Source organism: Schistocerca gregaria, chromosome 6 (assembly GCF_023897955.1).
Source record: "Schistocerca gregaria isolate iqSchGreg1 chromosome 6, iqSchGreg1.2, whole genome shotgun sequence".
NCBI classification, from domain to species: domain Eukaryota; kingdom Metazoa; phylum Arthropoda; class Insecta; order Orthoptera; family Acrididae; genus Schistocerca; species Schistocerca gregaria.
In genome coordinates, this window is record NC_064925.1 from 311,414,431 (window position 1) to 311,435,779 (window position 21,349).

Below are 21,349 nucleotides of genomic sequence, written 5' to 3' on the forward strand. Positions count from 1 at the left end.
AGATCAGCAGGACAACGTTCTTGTATCAGCCTTTCTCTAAGGATGCCGTGGGGAAAATACGAGGGTAATCCCAAAAGTAAGGTCTCCTATTTTTTTTATAGAAACCTAGACCTGTTTATTTCTACAATGCTTTACATCAGTTTACAGCTTGAACATTTAGCTATTTTTCGACACAATCACCATTTCTGTCGATGCATTTTTGTAGACGTTGTGGCAGTTTTTGTATGCCCATGTCATACCAGTTCGCCGCCATGCTGTTCAGAAAGTTATGAACTGGCATGATTGTTGGTCCCGGCGGAGGTTCGAGTCCTCCCTCGGGCATGTGTGTGTGTTTTTGTCCTTAGAATAATTTAGGTTAAGTAGTGTGTAAGCTTAGTGACTGATGACCTTAGGAGTTAAGTCCCATAAGATTTCACACACATTTGAACATTTTTCTTATTGTTGCTTGGTCTCAGGTGTAAAGTGGTATGCCGAGGTTTCGTCACCAGTGACCATTGAGTCGAGAAAGTTGTCCTGTTCGGCTGCAAGAGGGTGAAGAAATGCGCGGGAAGTATCAACTCGTTGCCGCATGTGGTCCTCAGTCAGCGTGCGTGGCACCGATCTTGTGAACATCTTCCGGTAGTTCAATGTTTCCGTTAAAAATCTGTGAGCGGTGCTTCGGGAAACCTCAAGAACCAACGTAAAGAGATCATCCAGGGTGATCCGCCGATCTTCACGCATGCTTTTCTCAACTTTCAACACTGTCTCCTCAGAAATTGACGTCTCCCGCTCCTTTGTTCGTCGTGAATTTCGGTCCGACCAGCTGCAAACTCTCTACACCACTTACGAACATTTTTGACATCCATACACGACTCACCATACACTTCCGTCAGTTGGCAGTAGATTTCAATCGGCGCATGCCCTTTTGTGTTCAAAAACCGAATAACTGCGTGCAATTCGCACTTACGGTAACATCCAACGGGAGCTCTATTCATAACGGCTGCCAAGCCAAGACTGAGCGCCTCAGCGTGGCGTGCGCTTGTTTACACACAGCGCATGAATCACTCTTCATAACAGTGGACCAACTGCCAAACAACAGAGTTCTGTACTTGTAAAAAAAGAGGAGACCTTACTTTTGAGGTTACCCTCGTAACTTTAAACGCAATCTGATGAAATGGTGATCTCCTTAGTTAACAATGTCCACCGTATTACTTTTTTCCTTATTTCAGCCACTATCACTCTAACATTACGATGACTACTTGTATGCTACTCTATAAGCAGTTCGCTTGCGCCATCTTTTTCCTCTGTCAGTTGTGCGACTTTCTTTCCACCGAAAAATAATTCTACATCTACACTTACTAAATGAACCTGTAACGTAACGTACTGCTCTTCTTTGAATGTTATGGATTGCCTCCATCATTTCTGTCTGGTGGGGATCCCAGACTGGCGACCAATATTCAAATATTGGTCAACGAGTGTTTTGTAAGCCACCTAGTTTGTTGATGGACCACATTTCTTGACTATTCTTCCAGTGAATCTCAGTCTGGCATGTTCCCTACTAACGATTAATCTTTCCTTTCAAATCGCTCTGTATACAAACCAGTAGACATATTATGGTAGTAACTGCTTCCAGATTGATATGTTTTCGTCGATTCAACAAGCTGTAAACTAATTTATCTTTTATTTTTATTGTTTTATGTTTTTCTAATACAGTCAAAAGAAAGTTTCACGAATCCGTAACTGGTTCAGACCAGCCAGTTGCCACCTGCAAAATGTTCAAATGTATGTGAATTCCTAAGGGACCAAACAGCTGAGGTCACCGGTACCTAGACTTACACACTACTGACTGACTTATGCTAAGAACGACACACACACACACACACACACACACATCCCCGAGGGAGACTAGAACCTCCGGCGGGAGGGGCCGCGCAATCCGTGACATGGCGCCTCAAATCGCGCGGCCACTCCGCGCGGCTTGCCACCTTCACATTGTCAATATACAAAGAGAAAACAAGGTGTGTAATCTTAATGACCAAAGTAAGAACATATGGACTATCAGACCAATTGTGTGATTGGATTGAAGAGTTCCTAGGTAACAGAACGCAGCATGTCATTCTCAATGGAGAGAAGTCCTCCGAAGTAAGAGTGATTTCAGGTGTGCCGCAGGGGAGTGTCGTAGGACCGTTGCTATTCACAATATACATAAATGACCTTGTGGATGACATCGCAAGTTCACTGAGGCTTTTTGCAGATGATCGAGACGTTGTATCGAGAGGTTGTAACAATGGAAAATTATACTGAAATGCAGGAGGATCTGCAGCGAATTGACGCATGGTACAGGGAATGGCAATTGAATCTCAATGTAGACAAGTGTAATGTGCTGCGAATACACAGAAAGACAGATCTCTTATCATTTAGCTACAAAATAGCAGGTGAGCAATTGGAAGCAGTTAATTCCATAAATTATCTGGGAGTACGCATTAGGAGTGATTTAAAATGGAATGATCATATAAAGTTGATCGTCGGTAAAGCAGATGCCAGACTGAGATTCTTTGGAAGAATCCTAAGAAAATGCAATCCGAAAACAAAGGAAGTAGGTCACAGTACGCTTGTTTGCCCACTGCTTGAATACTGCTCAGCAGTGTGGGATCCGTACCAGATATGGTTGATAGAAGAGATAGAGAAGATCCAACGGAGAGATTCGTTACAGGATCATTTCGTAATCGCGAAAGCGTTACGGAGATGGTCGATAAACTCCAATGGAAGACTCTGCACCAAAGACGCTCAGTAGCTCGGTACGGGCTTTGGTTGAAGTTTCGAGAACATACCTTCACCGAAGAGTCAAGCAGTATATTGCTCCCTCCTACGTATATCTCGCGAAGAGATCATGAGGATAAAATCAGAGAGATTATAGCCCACACAGAAGCATAACAACAATCCCTCTTTCCACGAACAATACGAGACTGGAATAGAAGGGAGAACCGATAGAGGTACTCAAGGTACCCTCCGACACACACTGTCAGGTGGCTTGCGGAGTATGGATGTAGATGTAGATAAATAGGCAAATTTTTTCTCGTGCAATTCTTGACTGACATGCCCATCATCTCCTTTACATTTGAAATTTAGACTGAGCCAGTATGGCGAATTAAAAAAGCCCGTCACGTTGGTGACACAACACAGCCTCACGCGTTTTCCCGTCTTCCATCTCATACTACTTAACTTTATATTACTGTTTATCCAACTGTTTTGTTTTAAAAGGGTGGCTCCACTCCTGTGGACCACGCTGCGGAATATCAGAGTGACTGAGGTGCCTACCCTGGCCCGCAGGTGGTGATCATGGGTTCGAGCACGACGTCCACCTCGTCGAACAACACGATCAACACGTCGACGGACTCGGCCAACACGGTGGCGACGCTCATCACGGTGACGGACGGCGACTGCGACGACGAAGCCGACCCCGAGCCCGAGACGAAGGCCTTCTCGCCGCCGCCCGAGCGTCCCGCCGTCTCGGCGCAGCGCCGGCAGGAGCTGCTGGACGAGATCTTCAGGTGAGGCGCGTCAGTGAGCACGGCCGCAAAGGAGTGCCAGGGCTACACAGGGCGGTCACAAATGGTCGCAAAAGCTTGTAAGTGTGTTGCAGGCTACGTTGTCCTGAGAAGTAACTATTGAGGTGCACATTCCGTACGTTGCTCCGGTTCCGAGTTAACTAGCACTGAAGTTAGCCAATCAGGCTGTTGTGTGCCCAAATTCAAGCTTCCCGCCAGAGACGTCGTCGCCAATCGTGTTCCTTCGTGTGGTTTCCTAAAACGGAGCAAGAAAACGTTGCAAAGTTGCACATGGGACGGTAGCGAGGATCGAACCTGAGCCAAAGGCTGAGCAGTTTCGTGCACTATCATCTACGCTATGAGTACAACTGACAGTAATAATATCTGGCAGGCCACTTCAATTTTCGCGCGCGCCCACCTGATGGCCCACTTCAATGCTAATTATTTTGGAAACTTGTGGTAAGGACTATGGGACCAAACTGCTGAGGTCATCGTCCCTAGACTTACACACTACTTAACATAACTTAAACTAACTTATGCTAAGGACAACACACACACACCCGTGCCGAAGGAAGGATTCGAACCTCCAACGGGGGGAGCGCTTTAGACCACGCGGGTACACACTGCGGTTATTCACTCCAAACGGCACATCGCAAGTAATTTTTATCTTAACAATTATTTCTCAGCACATCCTACTCTGCACTGCCCCGACAAACTTTCCAGACTGTTTCTGACCGCAAAGAACACATACTAGGCCGAAAGTATGAAAACAGCCATTCTTCCTTTCCTGAACATCCAATAAATAGTAGGCATTAATCATCTAACATGTAACTGGATACGAAAATTATTAGAAAGAATATTCAATCCTAGCTTTGCAAGTGAATTTTCACATACAAAGAGCCCTTCTAATGGGCAACACAGTAATAAATGAGCAAATTAATGTAAGAAAATCTCATGGAAGTTAGCCACAAAAACAAACCGGGGAATGGAACATGAACATATTAAACGAAAGCCTACTCGGTCTCCCCGCCAATGACAAATGAATTTAAAAAAATGCTGTTCCCTACACTCATTTTCCCTCCGTGTCCGGAGAATCTCTCTCCACGCTCAACAATAGACGCCCTACATAACAAATATCAAAATGCACACAGACACCAGAATGCAAACAAAAGCCGACCGAAAAAAAACACAGCGAGTGTTGGCAACACTACAAACAGTAAACATACACAATCAATACTTGTTTAAAAAATATGTATGCAGTGACAGTGAAGTGTCCTGCTGTATGTTGGACAAACCCGTAGAAATCCATATTGGCACATATGCAATAATAAGATCCCAAAAAATCATAAGCATACCAAACAATAATTTACCCTTACAAAACTTGCACTCCAAAAGGTTGTTTATTACCTAACAATGAGAGAACAACTAAAAAATGTAATATATCTGGAAAAACATTCATTATATGCGTACTACAAACATGTGTTACAGGCCTCTGAGGGTGCTTCGCAAATAAACGAAGTGAAATGCTTGTGCTATGAAAACACACAGACCTTTATTTAGTAGCGTGGATTCACAGCATCTTCAAGAAGACTATAATAATAATAATAATAATAATAATAATAATAATAATAATAATAATAATGCAGAACCAACTAAGGAACAAAGGAACACATAGAAATTGTGATAGATGAATGGGATTTGATGAACATACACCTTTTTCTGGTAATATTATTTACTACCCCGTCGGCGTATGCGACTAACCTACCAACAGGAACCTAGCAGAGAGTACACAGACTCTTTACAAAAATAGTGTTATATATTCCGACAGGAGGTAATGTTGGTCCAAACTGAAAGAAAAGTTCCTATAATAATATATCCGGAAACCAATACCTGCTGAGGTATGGGCCGTTGAAGTTCACAGTCTACATTTTGTTTACAGATTCGATTCGATTCAGAAGTAATGGCACAATAAATAGACACGTGTAGGCAGTTGCAGCTCTGCGAGCAATAATAGACGTGAGGCATTAGGATCGCCGTATGGTGCAGGAACTGTGGCCAACAAACTCATAGGCCATACGCTTTACGAGACAGATTACCAGGTGCTTCGTATCACCGATTTCTGCGAGAAGAATTACCATCGCTGTCGGGAAAGGTATCCATGTAGAAAGACAATGACTGTGATTTGTACACGACGGACGACTCCCCATTTTCTGCGTATCGTGCGACAGTACGGTGACCGCCATGTTACGGCGATGGATTGCTCGAGGAAATCCAGCAGCATGGCTTCCCCGTTCTGCGGATCTTCATCATTTGGATTTCTGGCTACGGGTACATTTAAAGGCACTTCTGTATGTTCCATCCACCAACTATGGGCAAGTGTTACAGGAGCGTGTGACCAATGCACGAGAAACAATCCCAATAGAGGCAGGCGCATTTGAAGGAGTGCGCCGTTCACTGAAAAGAAGGGCTGAAGCATTTGTCAGGAGTAATCAAATGCAGCACTGCCTATAGTGTCTGCGTTTACGTGATAGATACATTGAAATGAAAGGACAGATTTGCTCATATCTTAAATTATATTGGTTTCCGGACATGTCATTATAGCAACTTGTGTTCGAATTTTCACCGATACTACTCCCTGTAAGAATATGTGACAATGTTTTTTAAGCTAAACGAAATTAGGAAGTTATAACACAGCCGTGACGTCAAATAATAAAAAGGAATAACGTACGTAAATATACCTTACTAGCACTAATTACAACCAACTTGTTAACTACCACTGGTTTTCACTTACCCAGAATCACTGAACACATTACCTGGTAAAACAGATCTCTTCCTCCCTATGCTGTCTGTCTTCCTCCTTCGTTTTCTTACCCTCCCCCCCCCTCTCTCTCTCTCTCTCTCTCTCTCTCTCTCTCTCTCTCTCTCTCTCTCTCCAGACTGTAGCGCATAGAACCGCTCGGCCACCCTGGTAGGAAAAAACCGTAGATGCTTTACCGCTGAGATGCAAGTGTGTGATAACCTCCTCAGTCCTGAGAAAATTTTTATTTAATTTTTTTTTATATTTTCTTCCATAGTTTGCTTATTAGCAATATTAGAAACACTAGAAAAATGTAAAAACCATTCATTTCTCCTAAACCTGCAAAGGGATGTACCTCACAGGGGACGTTAGGTCTCAAGGTGTAGTGAAGTTCCACAAATCATATTTCAATAAGAACATTACTTTTATTTCTATCGATGCACTATTTATTTAAATTAATACAAAAATACATTTTATTGTTTCGAAATTGTACCCAGGTTATCTACTGAACAAAAGAAAAGCAGATTAGGAAAAAAAATTGAAATACACTAGATCTATCATAACAATTTATTTCTGATTACAAATTTAATTCATTTAGTCTTCACAGGTCTTGATAAAGCTCCAAGCAGTTGCGTGTGTCTTGCAGGCAGAGGAAAACTTTGCAGGTGGAACATTTTATGCCAGCCTTATCAGCTGAACACCCTGAAAAACAACAGCGATTTTTGGTAACCGGTTGAGGAAATTCTGGTAGATGTAGAACATTTTTGGTCCGGAAGGCATCACTTTGGTGCTGGATTTTGGAAGCCAGGATTATCATTGGATATCACTTCAGATTCACGCATATGCCATAGATATTCCTCTTACTTTTCTCTGAACTGGAGGCAGTCTAGAACTCCATCCTTCAATGTACCCAAGACAGCTTGATCACGTCTGTGTTCTAGTCATGAAGCACAAAGAGCGAAATCAGTGAAGTGCATAATCACCTTACAGTCCACTTCTTAATTCTGGCACTTACTCTGTAATAGCTGATCAACCTGTCGAGAAAGTTAACATCTCCCAGATATGAATTGTAGGTGCTTACAATTGCGGGACAGTCCACTTGAATGTACTGTTTTTCTTTCCTGAACCAGCGGTGACATTTATTAACTGGATTTACTCCTTCTTTACTGGACATAAAGATGACAGGGCGATTGTCAAACTACTTCACTAGACAAACTTGTCCTTCACTTCACACTGACTGACCAACGGATCCTTACCAATTTTCTTCATATCCTTGTCCAATGATAGTTTCGAATCTTCTGGAATTCTAGAGTTCTGTAATGTTCCAGTGGCTTGACACTCAGCTTCACTGAGCAGTTTCTCTCAAAGCGACTCCGATGTGAAATAACGGTCCATATATATGGTCACTCCAGGACGAAGAATGGCTGTCAATTTTATAACAGTTTTTCCACCTACATCCAAATTTTGAAACTGAGTGTCAGTCACTATAGAATTACCTTTCCCATGGTAAAAGGAGAAGTCTAAACGAAGTCCATCAGTTGCAGCCAAGACAAAATTTTTTACTGTGTCCCCAAAATGGAATCATCTGTTAATCAACAAAAACTTCAGAGGGCCTAGGGTTCAGTCTGTAACCATTCCGTACACTTTCAAGAATAGGTTGTATATTCCAAAATTTATTATTTTGCTTTACTTCAAGAGACACTTCATCACCATTAAAAAGTCCTGTCACGGCAATCTTATTTAGCAGTACAATCCACCCTAGTTTCTTTGACCCAATATATCCTAATCCTGCAGCACAAGTATGACACCATCATTGTTGCAGACATAAACCTTTTCATTTAATCTACTGTACATTCAGCTCTCTCCCATATATATTCGGTTTTTTGTTTTTTTTGTTTTTGGTCATCAGTCTACTGACTGGTTTGATGCGGCCCGCCACAAATTCCTTTCCTGTGCTAACCTCTTCATCTCAGAGTAGCACTTGCAACGTACGTCCTCAATTAATTGCTTGACGTATTCCAATCTCTGTCTTCCTCTACAGTTTTTGCCCTCTACAGTTCTCTCTAGTACCATGGAAGTCATTCCCGCATGTCTTAGCAGATGTCCTATCATCCTGTCCCTTGTCCTTATCAGTGTTTTCCACATATTCCTTTCCTCTCCGATTCTGCGTAGAACCTCCTCATTCCTAACCTAATCAGTACACCTAATTTTCAACATTCGTCTATAGCAGCACATCTCAAATGCTTCGATTCTCTTCCGTTCCGGTTTTCCCACAGTCCATGTTTCACTACCATACAATGCTGTACTCCAGACTTACATCCTCAGAAATTTCTTCCTCAAATTAAGGCCGGTATTTGATATTAGTAGACTTCTCTTGGCCAGAAATGCCTTTTTTGCCATAGCGAGTCTGCTTTTGATGTCCTCCTTGCTCCGTTCGTCGTTGGTTATTTTACTGCCTACGTAGCAGAATTCCTTAACTTCATTGACTTCGTTACCATCAATCCTGATGTTAAGTTTCTCGCTGTTCTCATTTCTACTACTTCTCATTACCTTCGTCTTTCTCCGATTTACTCTCAAACCATGCTGTATACTCATTAGACTGTTCATTCCGTTCAGCAGATCATTTAATTCTTCTTCACTTTCACTCAGGATAGCAATGTCATCAGCGAATCGTATCATTGATATCCTTTCACCTTGTATTTTAATTCCACTCCTGAACCTTTCTTTTATTTCCATCATTGCCTCCTCGATGTACAGATTGAAGAGTAGGGGCGAAAGGCTACAGCCTTCTCTTACTCCCTTCTTAATACGAGCACTTCGTTCTTGATCGTCCACTCTTATTATTCCCTCTTGGTTTTTGTACATGTTGTATATGACCCGTCTCTCCCTATAGCTTACCCCTACTTTTTTCAGAATCTTGAACAGCTTGCACCATTTTATATTGTCGAACGCTTTTTCCAGGTCGACAAATCCTATGAACGTGTCTTGATTTTTTTTTTAAGCCTTGCTTCCATTATTAGCCGTAACGTCAGAATTGCCTCTCTCGTGCCTTTATTTTTCCTAAAGCCAAACTGATCGTCACCTAGCACATTCTCAATCTTTTTTCCATTCTTCTATATATTATTCTTGTAAGCAGCTTCCATGCATGAGTTGTTAAGCTGATTGTACGATAAATCTCGCACTTGTCAGCTCTTGCCGTCTTCGGAATTGGGTGGATGATGCCCTTCCGAAAGTCAGATGGTATGTCGCCAGACTCATATGTTCTACACACCAACGTGAATAGTCGTTTTGTTGCCACTTCCCCTAATGAGTTTAGAAATTCTGATGGAATGTTATCTATCCCTTCTGCCTTATTTGACCGTAAGTCCTCCAAAGCTCTTTTAAATTCCGATTCTAATACTGGATCCCCTATCTCTTCTAAATCGACTCCTGTTTATTCTTCTATCACATCAGACAAATCTTCACCCTCATAGAGGCTTTCAATGTATTCTTTCCACCTATCTGCTCTCTCCTGTGCATTTAACAGTGGAATTCCCGTTGCACTCTTAATGTTACCACCGTTGCTTTTAATGTCACCAAAGGTTGTTTTGACTTTCCTGTATGCTGAGTCTGTCATCTTTTTCGATGTCTTCACATTTTTCCTGCAGCCACTTCGTCTTAGCTTCCCTGCACTTCCTATTTATTTCATTCCTCAGCGACTTGTATTTCTGTATTCCCGATTTTCAAAAAAATGGTTCAAATGGCTCTGAGCACTATGGGACTTAACATCTATGGTCATCAGTCCCCTAGAACTTAGAACTACTTAAGCCAAACTAACGTAAGGACAACACACAACACCCAGCCATCACGAGGCAGAGAAAATTCCTGACCCCGCCGGGTATCGAACCCGGGAACCTTGGCGCGGGAAGCGAGTACGCTACCGCACCACAAGATGCGGGCCTGATTTTCCCGGAACATGTTTGTACTTCCTCCTTTCATCAATCAACTGAAGTATTTCTTCTGTTACCCATGATTTCTTCGCAGCTACCTTCTTTGTACCTGTGTTTTCCTTCCCAACTTCTGTGATGGCCCTTTTTAGAGACGTCCATTCCTCTTCAACTGTGTTGCCTACTGCGCTATTCCTTATTGCTGTATCTATAGCGTTAGAGAACTTCAAACGTATCTCGTCATTCCTTAGAACTTCCGTATCCCACTTCTTAGCGTATTGATTCTTCCTGACTAATGTCTTGAACTTCAGCCTACTCTTCATCACTACCATATTGTGATCTGAGTCTATATCTGCTCCTGTGTACGCCTTACAATCCAGTATCTGATTTCGGAATCTCTGTCTGACCATGATGTAATCTAATTGAAATCTTCCCGTATCTCCCGGCCTTTTCCAAGTATACCTCCTCCTCTTGTGATTCTTGAACAGGGTATTCGCTATTACTAGCTGAAACTTGTTACAGAACTCAATTAGTCTTTCTCCTCTTTCATTCCTTGTCCCAAGCCCATATTCTCCTGTAACCTTTTCTTCTACTCCTTCCCCTACAACTGCATTCCAGTCGTCCATGACTATTAGATTTTCGTCCCCCTTTACATACTGCATTACCCTTTTCAATACCTCATACACTTTCTCTATCTGTTCAGCTTCAGCTTGCGACGTCGGCATGTATACCTGAACTATCGTTGTCGGTGTTGGCCTGCTGTCGATTCTGATTCGAACAACCCGGTCACTGAACTGTTCACAGTAACACACCCTCTGCCCTACCTTCCTATTCATAACGAATCCTACACCTGTTATACCATTTTCTGCTGCTGTTGATATTACCCGATACTCATCTGACCAGAAATCCTCGTCTTCCTTCCACTTCACTACACTGACCCCTACTATATCTAGACTGAGCCTTTGCAATTCCCTTTTCAGATTTTCTAGCTTTCCTACCACGTTCAAGCTTCTGACATTCCACGCCGCGACTCGTAGAACATTATCCTTTCGTTGATTATTCAATATTTTTCTCATGGTAACCTCCCCCTTGGCAATCCCCTCCCGGAGATCCGAATGGGGGACTATTCCGGTATCTTTTGCTAATGGAGAGATCATCATGACACTTCTTCAACTACAGGCCACATGTCCTGTGGATACACGTTACGTGTCTTTAATGTAGTGGTTTCCATTGCCTTCTGCATCCTCATGTCGTTGATCATTGCTGATTCTTCCGCCTTTAGGGGCAATTTCTCACCCCTAGGACAAGAGAGTGCCCTGAACCTCTATCCGCTCCTCCGCCCTCTTTGACAAGGCCGTTGGCAGAATGAGGCTGATTTTTTATGCCGGAAGTCTTCAGCCGCCAATGCTGTGGAAGTGGCGGGGATCGAACCCGGGACCGAAGACGTTTTGATTATAAATCAAAGACGCGGTAAGAGCGCTAAAAATATTTTCTGCAGATATTTTCTCACATAGTCAAGAGGTGGTAAGTTCACAACGAGTGCCACTTGTTCCTCATGATCAAGTGCAGGTGGTAAGGGGGAAAATTCAACTCTTCTTCCAAAGTATTCTGCCGGTGGTCGATTGACTAGAGCAGATTCCTTCAGACCTGCTATCGTTCCTTTCTTCAGCTTCATTAGCTATATCTGATTCCTGTTCATTACTAACATCTCTGGATGTGTACAGGCGTCATCGTCTTCGTCATCGTCGTCGTCATCATCATTATCACCATCACCACCATCATCAGAGAGCTCCAATTCATCAAAATCTCCATCAAATAATTCATTTACAAAATCTTTAAATGCCTTTGAAGCTGAAAAAAATTCGAAATTAGGCCTAAAATTGTTCAACTGTAGATTACAGTTTCCTGAAACATAATTAGTATTAATCTAATATTCACCACAGAATATAAATGAACAATTAAAATACTATTTTTGTAAGAAAAAGGTGTAATATATTTTGTTGACAAATCATGTTATGCATTATAATAAGTCATGACGTCCCCTACAGGATACATTTGATTTTAAGTGCATTTTTCAAAGACAATAGTAAAATTATTAAAATTATAATTCATTAATTAAAACTTCCGGGCTGAATTGCCGTGGTCCATATATAAAACTGTTTCTCCTTCCTGACGTTTCGTTGCCTAATGCGGGCAACATCTTCTCAGGTGAGTCGGCGACTTGCTCCCAGGCGCTGGAGGTCCCACTCATCACGTGATTTCGACTTCAAAACTCTCTCTGGCTAGTGCCATCTCTCTCGATTATAAGCAATCAAAAGTTTGGAAGGTAGGAGACGAGATACTGGCAGAAGTAAAGCTGTGAGGACCGGGCGTGAGTCGTGCTTCGGTAGCTCAGATGGTAGAGCACTTGCCCGCAAAAGGCAAAGGTCCCGAGTTCGAGTCTCGATCGGGCACACAGTTTTAATCTGCCAGGAAGTTTCATATCAGCGCACACTTCGCTGCAGAGTGAAAATCTCACTCCCCGGAATCAATGGTCACTTCGTTGGTACAGAGTCGACCCCCATATATTGTCTAGGTTTAATCCTTCTTCTTTTTTATTAAAATTATTTTAATTAATGAAGACGCCTGGCCGTGAAAGCTTACATGTTATGAAAATTATAATTGTAAGTAATTATTCTCTGACTATTCATTTACATTATTCTACATAAATTACATTGATTAAAATAGAATAAAGTAGTACTATAATACTTACAAAGAGCCTCGCCTCTGAAAAAACATTTTCTTCTGTCAGCCACATCCTGTTCTGCGTGGCAACAACGTGATTCATCACAACAATGATGAATTGCTGTTGCATGAGGTGGTGCCATCTCCAAACTTCCTTCAAAAACACTTTTCAGTGTTTCCAACATGATACAAGCTCAGGGAAAAAATTTCAAATAATGCTATCTGTTATGTCCCCCATAGGGCATACCAGGACTGAGGAGGGTAATGACTCTGAAGTAGAAACTGTTTACTAACAAATAAAAATATTATATGAAGTTGTGGCCTCATTGGAAACATATCATTTAAAATAAATAAAAGGATACGCTAATGGAGCAGTAAAGGCTTTAAAGACTGTTCAACAGATTCCATTTTTAGAACAGGTTTTAGAATAGGATTTGCTGCAATCTGTGTGGCAAATTAAATCTAGCTCAGTCAAGGGTGGGGGGGGGGGGGGGGCTACAACAACTAAACTGACTGATCATGAAATCGGTTGAAGATAGAAAAAGAAAGATCCACCTTTGCTCAGCATGTTTTGCTGAACGTCATTCGTATGATGTTAAATGTGTTGTTCTCCATAGAGGAATTGAAGGCAGACAACTAATGTTGCTCAAAATTCTGGTCATTAATAAACATCAATCAAAAAACTCTAAGCTGGTCCTTAATAACCAAGCACAGTTCCATTACTCACCCTTACTAAAGTAACTGGCTACTTAATATTTTCCTCGCAATTAGAAAATGTGCTTGTTACAGTTGTTCCACACTGGCATTCCATAGACTTCTTTCTCCCCTCTGCTTCCTCTCAAAAGTGTTCATCACATTCACCAGTCTGTCCAGATAACAAAGTAGTTTGAGTCATTAATCACTTGTAAAAGACGTTTGGTTGATAGATTTCCATCTGGTAAACTTTGAATATAGTTTAATATAAGTTTTATTTGTTCATAGCCTCTATGGATATTAAATTATGCTGTATTATGTATCTATATAGTCGTAAAATGTCACTTATCTTTGAAAAACAATTTTAATACAGCTGTGAGCCCTCGCTAAAGTGGTGGTGACTATTTGTTTAATATCATGTTATCCGACCGTGTCCTAGGACGCCGAAAGCAGGTTCATTGTGAACTATTAAATAAATATTGTTATGGAACATTAATACTGTGTATCCAAGTTTTTAATATGCCTGCTCATTCAAGAATCGATGGCATATTTCATAAATACACTCTATGGGAAAAAAAACACAGGACGCACCACGAAAGAATTAATCGATTGGGACGGAAATATGTAGATCTTAAAAGTTAAAAGTTGGTTTTAACTGTTTGTTATCTGTAATGGCAAAGTGTTACCATCTGCGATTTCATTTACGATGCGTCGTCATGACTTGGATATAACTGCACTGAAGATAGCTACACAAGAAGTGAAGGCAGTCTTCATTAAACAGATAAATTTATGATTGATGCTGCCTTTCCTCCAATCGCAGATCTCATTAATACTGAGTGGATCACGCAGTTCCTGGTGGAAACAAACCAGAAACAAACTGTTACAATTTCAGAGAAATTGAATGATTTCTTCAAGAGAAAGAGCCTCACAAATTGAGCAAATCGGGTAACGCGGTTCACATCTGGCCCTTATGCAAACAATTATTAGGCTTGTCATTGACTGACAGAGTTGTTGGATGTCCTCCTGAGCGACATCGTGCCATATTCTGTCCAATTGGCGCATCATATTTTCCGAGTTTGTTGGAGGGCTCTGCCTGTAGTGCTGCAAACATTCTCAGCTGGGGAGAGACCTGGTGACTCTGCTGGTCAAGGTGGGGCTTGGGAAGCACGAAGTAGAAACTGTCACCGTGTACAGGTGCGCTTTACTTTTCTCAAATGTAAGCCCAGAATGGCTTGCCGTGAAGGTCAACAAAACGGGGCGTAGAATACCGTCGACCTACGGCTGGGCTGTAATGGTGTCGTGGATGCCTACCAAAGGGGGGCTGCTATGAAAATAAATGGCGCTCCAGGCCTCCAGTCCTGGTTGTCGGGCCGTATGGCCAAGAGGGAATGGACGACCAACAACGAAGTGCTCGGATTAAGAAGGGTGTAAGACAGGGATGTAGTATTTCCTCCCTACTGTTAAAGACGCAATGATGGAAATAAAAGAAAGGTACAAGAGTGGAATTAAGATTCAAAGTGAAAGGATAAGAATGATTTAATTTGCTGATGACATTGCTATCCTGACTGGAAGTGAAGAAGAATTACATGATCTGCAGAACGGAATGAACAATATAATGAGTACAGAATATGGGTTGAGAGTAAATGGAAGAAAGACGAAAGTAATGAGAAGTGGCAGAAATGAGAGCAGCGAGAAATTCAACATGAGTATTGGTGGCCACGAAGTAGATGAAGTTAAGGAATTCTGCTACCTTGGCAGTAAAATAATCAGTGATGGACGGATCAAGGAAGACATCGAAAGCAGACTAGCGATGGCAAGAAGGGCTTTTCTGGCTCAGAGAAGTCTACTAGTATCAAACATAGGTCTAGTATCAAACAAGGAAGACATCGAAAGCAGACTAGCGATGGCAAGAAGGGCTTTTCTGGCTCAGAGAAGTCTACTAGTATCAAACATAGGTAGCTAGGAAGAAATTTCTGAAAACGTGTGTTTGGAGCACGGCATATTATGGTAGTGCAACATGGACTGTGAGTAAACTGACACAGAAGAGAATCTAAGCATTTGAGATGTGGTCTACAGACGAATGTTTAAAGTTAGGTGGACTGACAAGGTATGGAATTATGAGGTTCTACGCAGAATCGCAAAGGAATATGTGGAAAAGACCGATAAGGAGAAGGAACAGGTTGATACGACATCTTTTAAGACATGAGGGAATGACTTCCACGGTACTAGAGGGAACTGTAGAGGGCAAAAACTGTGGAGGAAGACAGAGATTAGAATACATCCAGCAAATAATTGAGGACTTAGGTTGCTACTCTGAGATGAAGTGGTCGGCACAGGAGAAGAATTCGTGGCGGGCCTCATCAAACCAGTCACAAGACTGGTGACCCAAAAAAGAAAAAAAAGAAAATGGCTGCAAAAGATAGATCGCACTGATGCTCAGAGCGTCTTTAGGCACCGCTGGTATTCGGGGGCTCAGAAGTGAGACTCATCACTGAAGACAGTTCTACTCCAGTTAATGTGACTGGAGACCGAATATGCCCTACACCTCTGCAAACGGTCTTGTTGGTGTACAGAGTCGCAAGGAGCTCCGTGAGATCAGTTCCCTTTCTGTGAGCCGCCTATTAATGGTCATTATTGTTACTGGATAACTAACCCGTGGTCTAAGGGTAGCCGGCACGGTAGCTCAGCGTGTTAGGTCAGAGGGTTAGCTGCCCTCTGTAATAAAAAACTGAGTGAATGGATCACTAACGAACTCAAAAGGGCGTCAGGGGACGTCCGCAACGAACAATTACAACGAACTACAACGACCAAAATGAGATTTAAAAAAAAAAAAGGTAGCGTCTTTGATTCATAATCAAAACGTCTTCGGTCCCAGGTTCGCCACTGCCTAAATTTTGATAAATAATCAGCATAGGCGGCCGAAGACTTCCGGCATAAAAAATCAGCCTCATTCTGCCAACGGCCTTGTCAAAGAGGGCGGAGGAGCGGATAGAGGTTCAGGGCACTCTCTTGTCCTAGGGGTGAGAAATTGCCCCTAAAGGCGGAAGAATCAGCAATGATCAACGACATGAGGATGCAGAAGGCAATGGAAACCACTACATTAAAGACACGTAACGTGTATCCACAGGACATGTGGCCTGTAGTTGATGATCTCTCCATTGGCAAAAGATTCCGGAATAGTCCCCCATTCGGATCTCCGGGAGGGGATTGCCAAGGGGGAGGTTACCATGAGAAAAATATTGAATAATCAACGAAAGGATAATGTTCTACGAGTCGCGGCGTGGAATGTCAGAAGCTTGAACGTGGTAGGAAAGCTAGAAAATCTGAAAAGGGAAATGCAAAGGCTCAGTCTAGATATAGTAGGGGTCAGTGTAGTGAAGTGGAAGGAAGACGAGGATTTCTGGTCAGATGAGTATCGGGTAATATCAACAGCAGCAGAAAATGTGTATAACAGGTGTAGGATTCGTTATGAATAGGAAGGTAGGGCAGAGGGTGTGTTACTGTGAACAGTTCAGTGACCGGGTTGTTCGAATCAGAATCGACAGCAGGCCAACACCGACAACGATAGTTCAGGTATACATGCCGACGTCGCAAGCTGAAGCTGAACAGATAGAGAAAGTGTATGAGGTATTGAAAAGGGTAATGCAGTATGTAAAGGGGGACGAAAATCTAATAGTCATGGACGACTGGAATGCAGTTGTAGGGGAAGGAGTAGAAGAAAAGGTTACAGGAGAATATGGGCTTGGGACAAGGAATGAAAGAGGAGAAAGACTAATTGAGTTCTGTAACAAGTTTCAGCTAGTAATAGCGAATACCCTGTTCAAGAATCACAAGAGGAGGAGGTATACTTGGAAAAGGCCGGGAGATACGGGAAGATTTCAATTAGATTACATCATGGTCAGACAGAGATTCCGAAATCAGATACTGGATTGTAAGGCGTACACAGGAGCAGATATAGACTCAGATCACAATATGGTAGTGATGAAGAGTAGGCTGAAGTTCAAGACATTAGTCAGGAAGAATCAATACGCTAAGAAGTGGGATACGGAAGTTCTAAGGAATGACGAGATACGTTTGAAGTTCTCTAACGCTATAGATACAGCAATAAGGAATAGCGCAGTAGGCAACACAGTTGAAGAGGAATGGACGTCTCTAAAAAGGGCCATCACAGAAGTTGGGAAGGAAAACACAGGTACAAAGAAGGTAGCTGCGAAGAAATCATGGGTAACAGAAGAAATACTTCAGTTGATTGATGAAAGGAGGAAGTACAAACAAGTTCCGGGAAAATGAGGCCCGCATCTCGTGGTCGTGCGATAGCGTTCTTGCTTCCTGCGCCAAGGTTCCCGGGTTCGATACCCGGCGGGGTCAGGGATTTTCTCTGCCTCGTGATGGCTGGGTGTTGTGTGTTGTCCTTACGTTAGTTTGGCTTAAGTAGTTCTAAGTTCTAGGGGACTGATGACCATAGATGTTAAGTCCCATAGTGCTCAGAGCCATTTGAACCATTTTTTTGAAAATCGGGAATACAGAAATACAAGTCGCTGAGGAATGAAATAAATAGGAAGTGCAGGGAAGCTAAGACGAAGTGGCTGCAGGAAAAATGTGAAGACATCGAAAAAGATGACAGACTCAGCATACAGGAAAGTCAAAACAACCTTTGGTGACATTAAAAGCAACGGTGGTAACATTAAGAGTGCAACGGGAATTCCACTGTTAAATGCACAGGAGAGAGCAGATAGGTGGAAAGAATACATTGAAAGCCTCTATGAGGGTGAAGATTTGTGTGATGTGATAGAAGAATAAACAGGAGTCGATTTAGAAGAGATAGGGGATCCAGTATTAGAATCGGAATTTAAAAGAGCTTTGGAGGACTTACGGTCAAATAAGGCAGAAGGGATAGATAACATTCCATCAGAATTTCTAAACTCATTAGGGGAAGTGGCAACAAAACGACTATTCACGTTGGTGTGTAGAATATATGAGTCTGGCGACATACCATCTGACTTTCGGAAGGGCATCATCCACCCAATTCCGAAGACGGCAAGAGCTGACAAGTGCGAGATTTATCGTACAATCAGCTTAACAACTCATGCATGGAAGCTGCTTACAAGAATAATATATAGAAGAATGGAAAAAAGATTGAGAATGTGCTAGGTGACGATCAGTTTGGCTTTAGGAAAAATAAAGGCACGAGAGAGGCAATTCTGACGTTACGGCTAATAATGGAAGCAAGGCTTAAAAAAAAAAAATCAAGACACGTTCATAGGATTTGTCGACCTGGAAAAAGCGTTCGACAATATAAAATGGTGCAAGCTGTTCAAGATTCTGAAAAAAGTAGGGGTAAGCTATAGGGAGAGACGGGTCATATACAACATGTACAAAAACCAAGAGGGAATAATAAGAGTGGACGATCAAGAACGAAGTGCTCGTATTAAGAAGGGAGTAAGAGAAGGCTGTAGCCTTTCGCCCCTACTCTTCAATCTGTACATCGAGGAGGCAATGATGGAAATAAAAGAAAGGTTCAGGAGTGGAATTAAAATACAAGGTGAAAGGATATCAATGATACGATTCGCTGATGACATTGCTATCCTGAGTGAAAGTGAAGAAGAATTAAATGATCTGCTGAACGGAATGAACAGTCTAATGAGTATACAGCATGGTTTGAGAGTAAATCGGAGAAAGACGAAGGTAATGAGAAGTAGTAGAAATGAGAACAGCGAGAAACTTAACATCAGGATTGATGGTAAAGAAGTCAATGAAGTTAAGGAATTCTGCTACCTAGGCAGTAAAATAACCAACGACGAACGGAGCAAGGAGGACATCAAAAGCAGACTCGCTATGGCAAAAAAGGCATTTCTGGCCAAGAGAAGTCTACTAATATCAAATACCGGCCTTAATTTGAGGAAGAAATTTCTGAGGATGTAAGTCTGGAGTACAGCATTGTATGGTAGTGAAACATGGACTGTGGGAAAACCGGAACAGAAGAAAATCGAAGCATTTGAGATGTGGTGCTATAGACGAATGTTGAAAATTAGGTGGACTGATAAGGTAAGGAATGAGGAGGTTCTACGCAGAATCGGAGAGGAAAGGAATATGTGGAAAACACTGATAAGGACAAGGGACAGGATGATAGGACATCTGCTAAGACATGAGGGAATGACTTCCATGGTATTAGAGCGAGCTAATCTTGGGTCAGGTTCTGTCGTCTGCTAGGTTAACCGCTTCGTTCGTGAATCTGCATTCGGTGACCGTTCACCATCGTTGAATAGTGGTATCGCTTCTACTCAAATGTCGAGCGATTTGTCGACTACTCCAGCCGGCTTCCTCTAGCTCGAACACAAGTCCTGTCTCAAATCCTGACATCTGCGCATATTGCTCACGCTGCTGTCTGTGAGGCGCAGTTACTGTCCAGCAGAGTACACGAAATGAAATTTGCAAAGGCTATGCCTCGGTATCGATCGTGTCCCACGCTTACCATCTTTGCCAGCTGCGTGGTGAAATTGCGCTGTAGCGTTACACAGTCGTCCATCGGCCGTCAAACTATACAAGTTTGCATTTTCCGTCGATAGCTGTATGGATATATCAACTTGTGACAAATTTGCTTAACTCACTCATGATGCGCGGTTCTTTTTTTTTTTCCTGTTTTTCGTTCTCAGAGTGTAAGTCTGTGTTCCTGCAAGAAACGAGATAGAAAAATGAATGTGTACTTTTTAACTGTTGCAAAGACGTACTCAGGATACGTTGAACAAGTGCGAATGCTCCGCTGTGCAGTAGCGTGAGCGCGCACGCGCCGCCGGAGTCCCCGCTGGTGCCGCCGCCTGCTCCGCCGGTGACGCCGCTCACGCCGCTGCTGGGGGCGTGCCGGCGAGACACGCGCTTCTTCGCGCGCAGCGAGGACCTGGACTCGCCGCCGCCCGAGGCCAGGGGGCCCGCCCTCGCCCCCGCCCCCGCCCCCGCCGCCCCCGCCCCACGCGGGCTGCAGCACCCGCACCCGCTGCCCGCGCTCACGCTGCGCCGGGCTTCCTCCGTCAGCACGGCGCCCACCGTCGTGGCGCTCAACCCCGACAAGGTCAGCCACCCGCTACACGTGAACCTTACCCAATCTACAACACTACTTCTGGGCCCATAAATAAAAACTTATCGGTAACATAGGGTTAATTATGTATTTAAAAAAGTCAGCCTTGTTGTGTTTGTGCTTGCAAAACTAAAAAAGTCACACGTCAATTGACTTAGAAATTTTGACACAACATTGCATCCTAATACGCACGTGTTTTTGTGTGAATATTTTTTAAAGCAATATGTAATATACAAAGACAAAACATTGTTTCAGAAATCTCTCTAAGTTCTTGACTGATTTACTTCAAATTATTACGCGATACTCCATCGAAAATTCGGATATACAGGGTGGGTCACCTAAAGTTACCGCTGGATATATTACGTAAACCACATCAAATACTGACGAATCGATTCCACAGACCGAACGTGAGGAGAGGGGCTAGTGTAATTGGTTAATACAAACCATTAAAAAATGCACCGAAGTATGTTTTTTAACACAAATCTACATTTTTGAAATGGAACCCCGTTAGTTTTGTTAGCACATCTGAACATATATACAAGTACGTTATCAGTGCCGTTTGTTGCATTGTAAAATGTTAATTACATCCGGAGATATTGTAACCTAAAGT

General features: G+C 42.6%; 1 protein-coding gene across 1 annotated transcript in view; it reads left to right on the forward strand.

Moving 5' to 3' along the window:
- The window catches only part of LOC126278863 (uncharacterized), a 165,711-nt gene extending 144,918 nt beyond the window's left edge, over nt 1-20,793 (forward strand). Inside the window, exons 2-3 of the mRNA XM_049979138.1 lie at nt 3,310-3,530; nt 20,436-20,793. Coding sequence (XP_049835095.1) covers nt 3,319-3,530; nt 20,436-20,793 — 570 coding nt within the window. The 5' untranslated portion in view covers nt 3,310-3,318. The remainder of the gene's footprint in view (nt 1-3,309; nt 3,531-20,435) is intronic.
- The last annotated feature ends 556 nt before the right edge of the window (nt 20,794-21,349 follow it).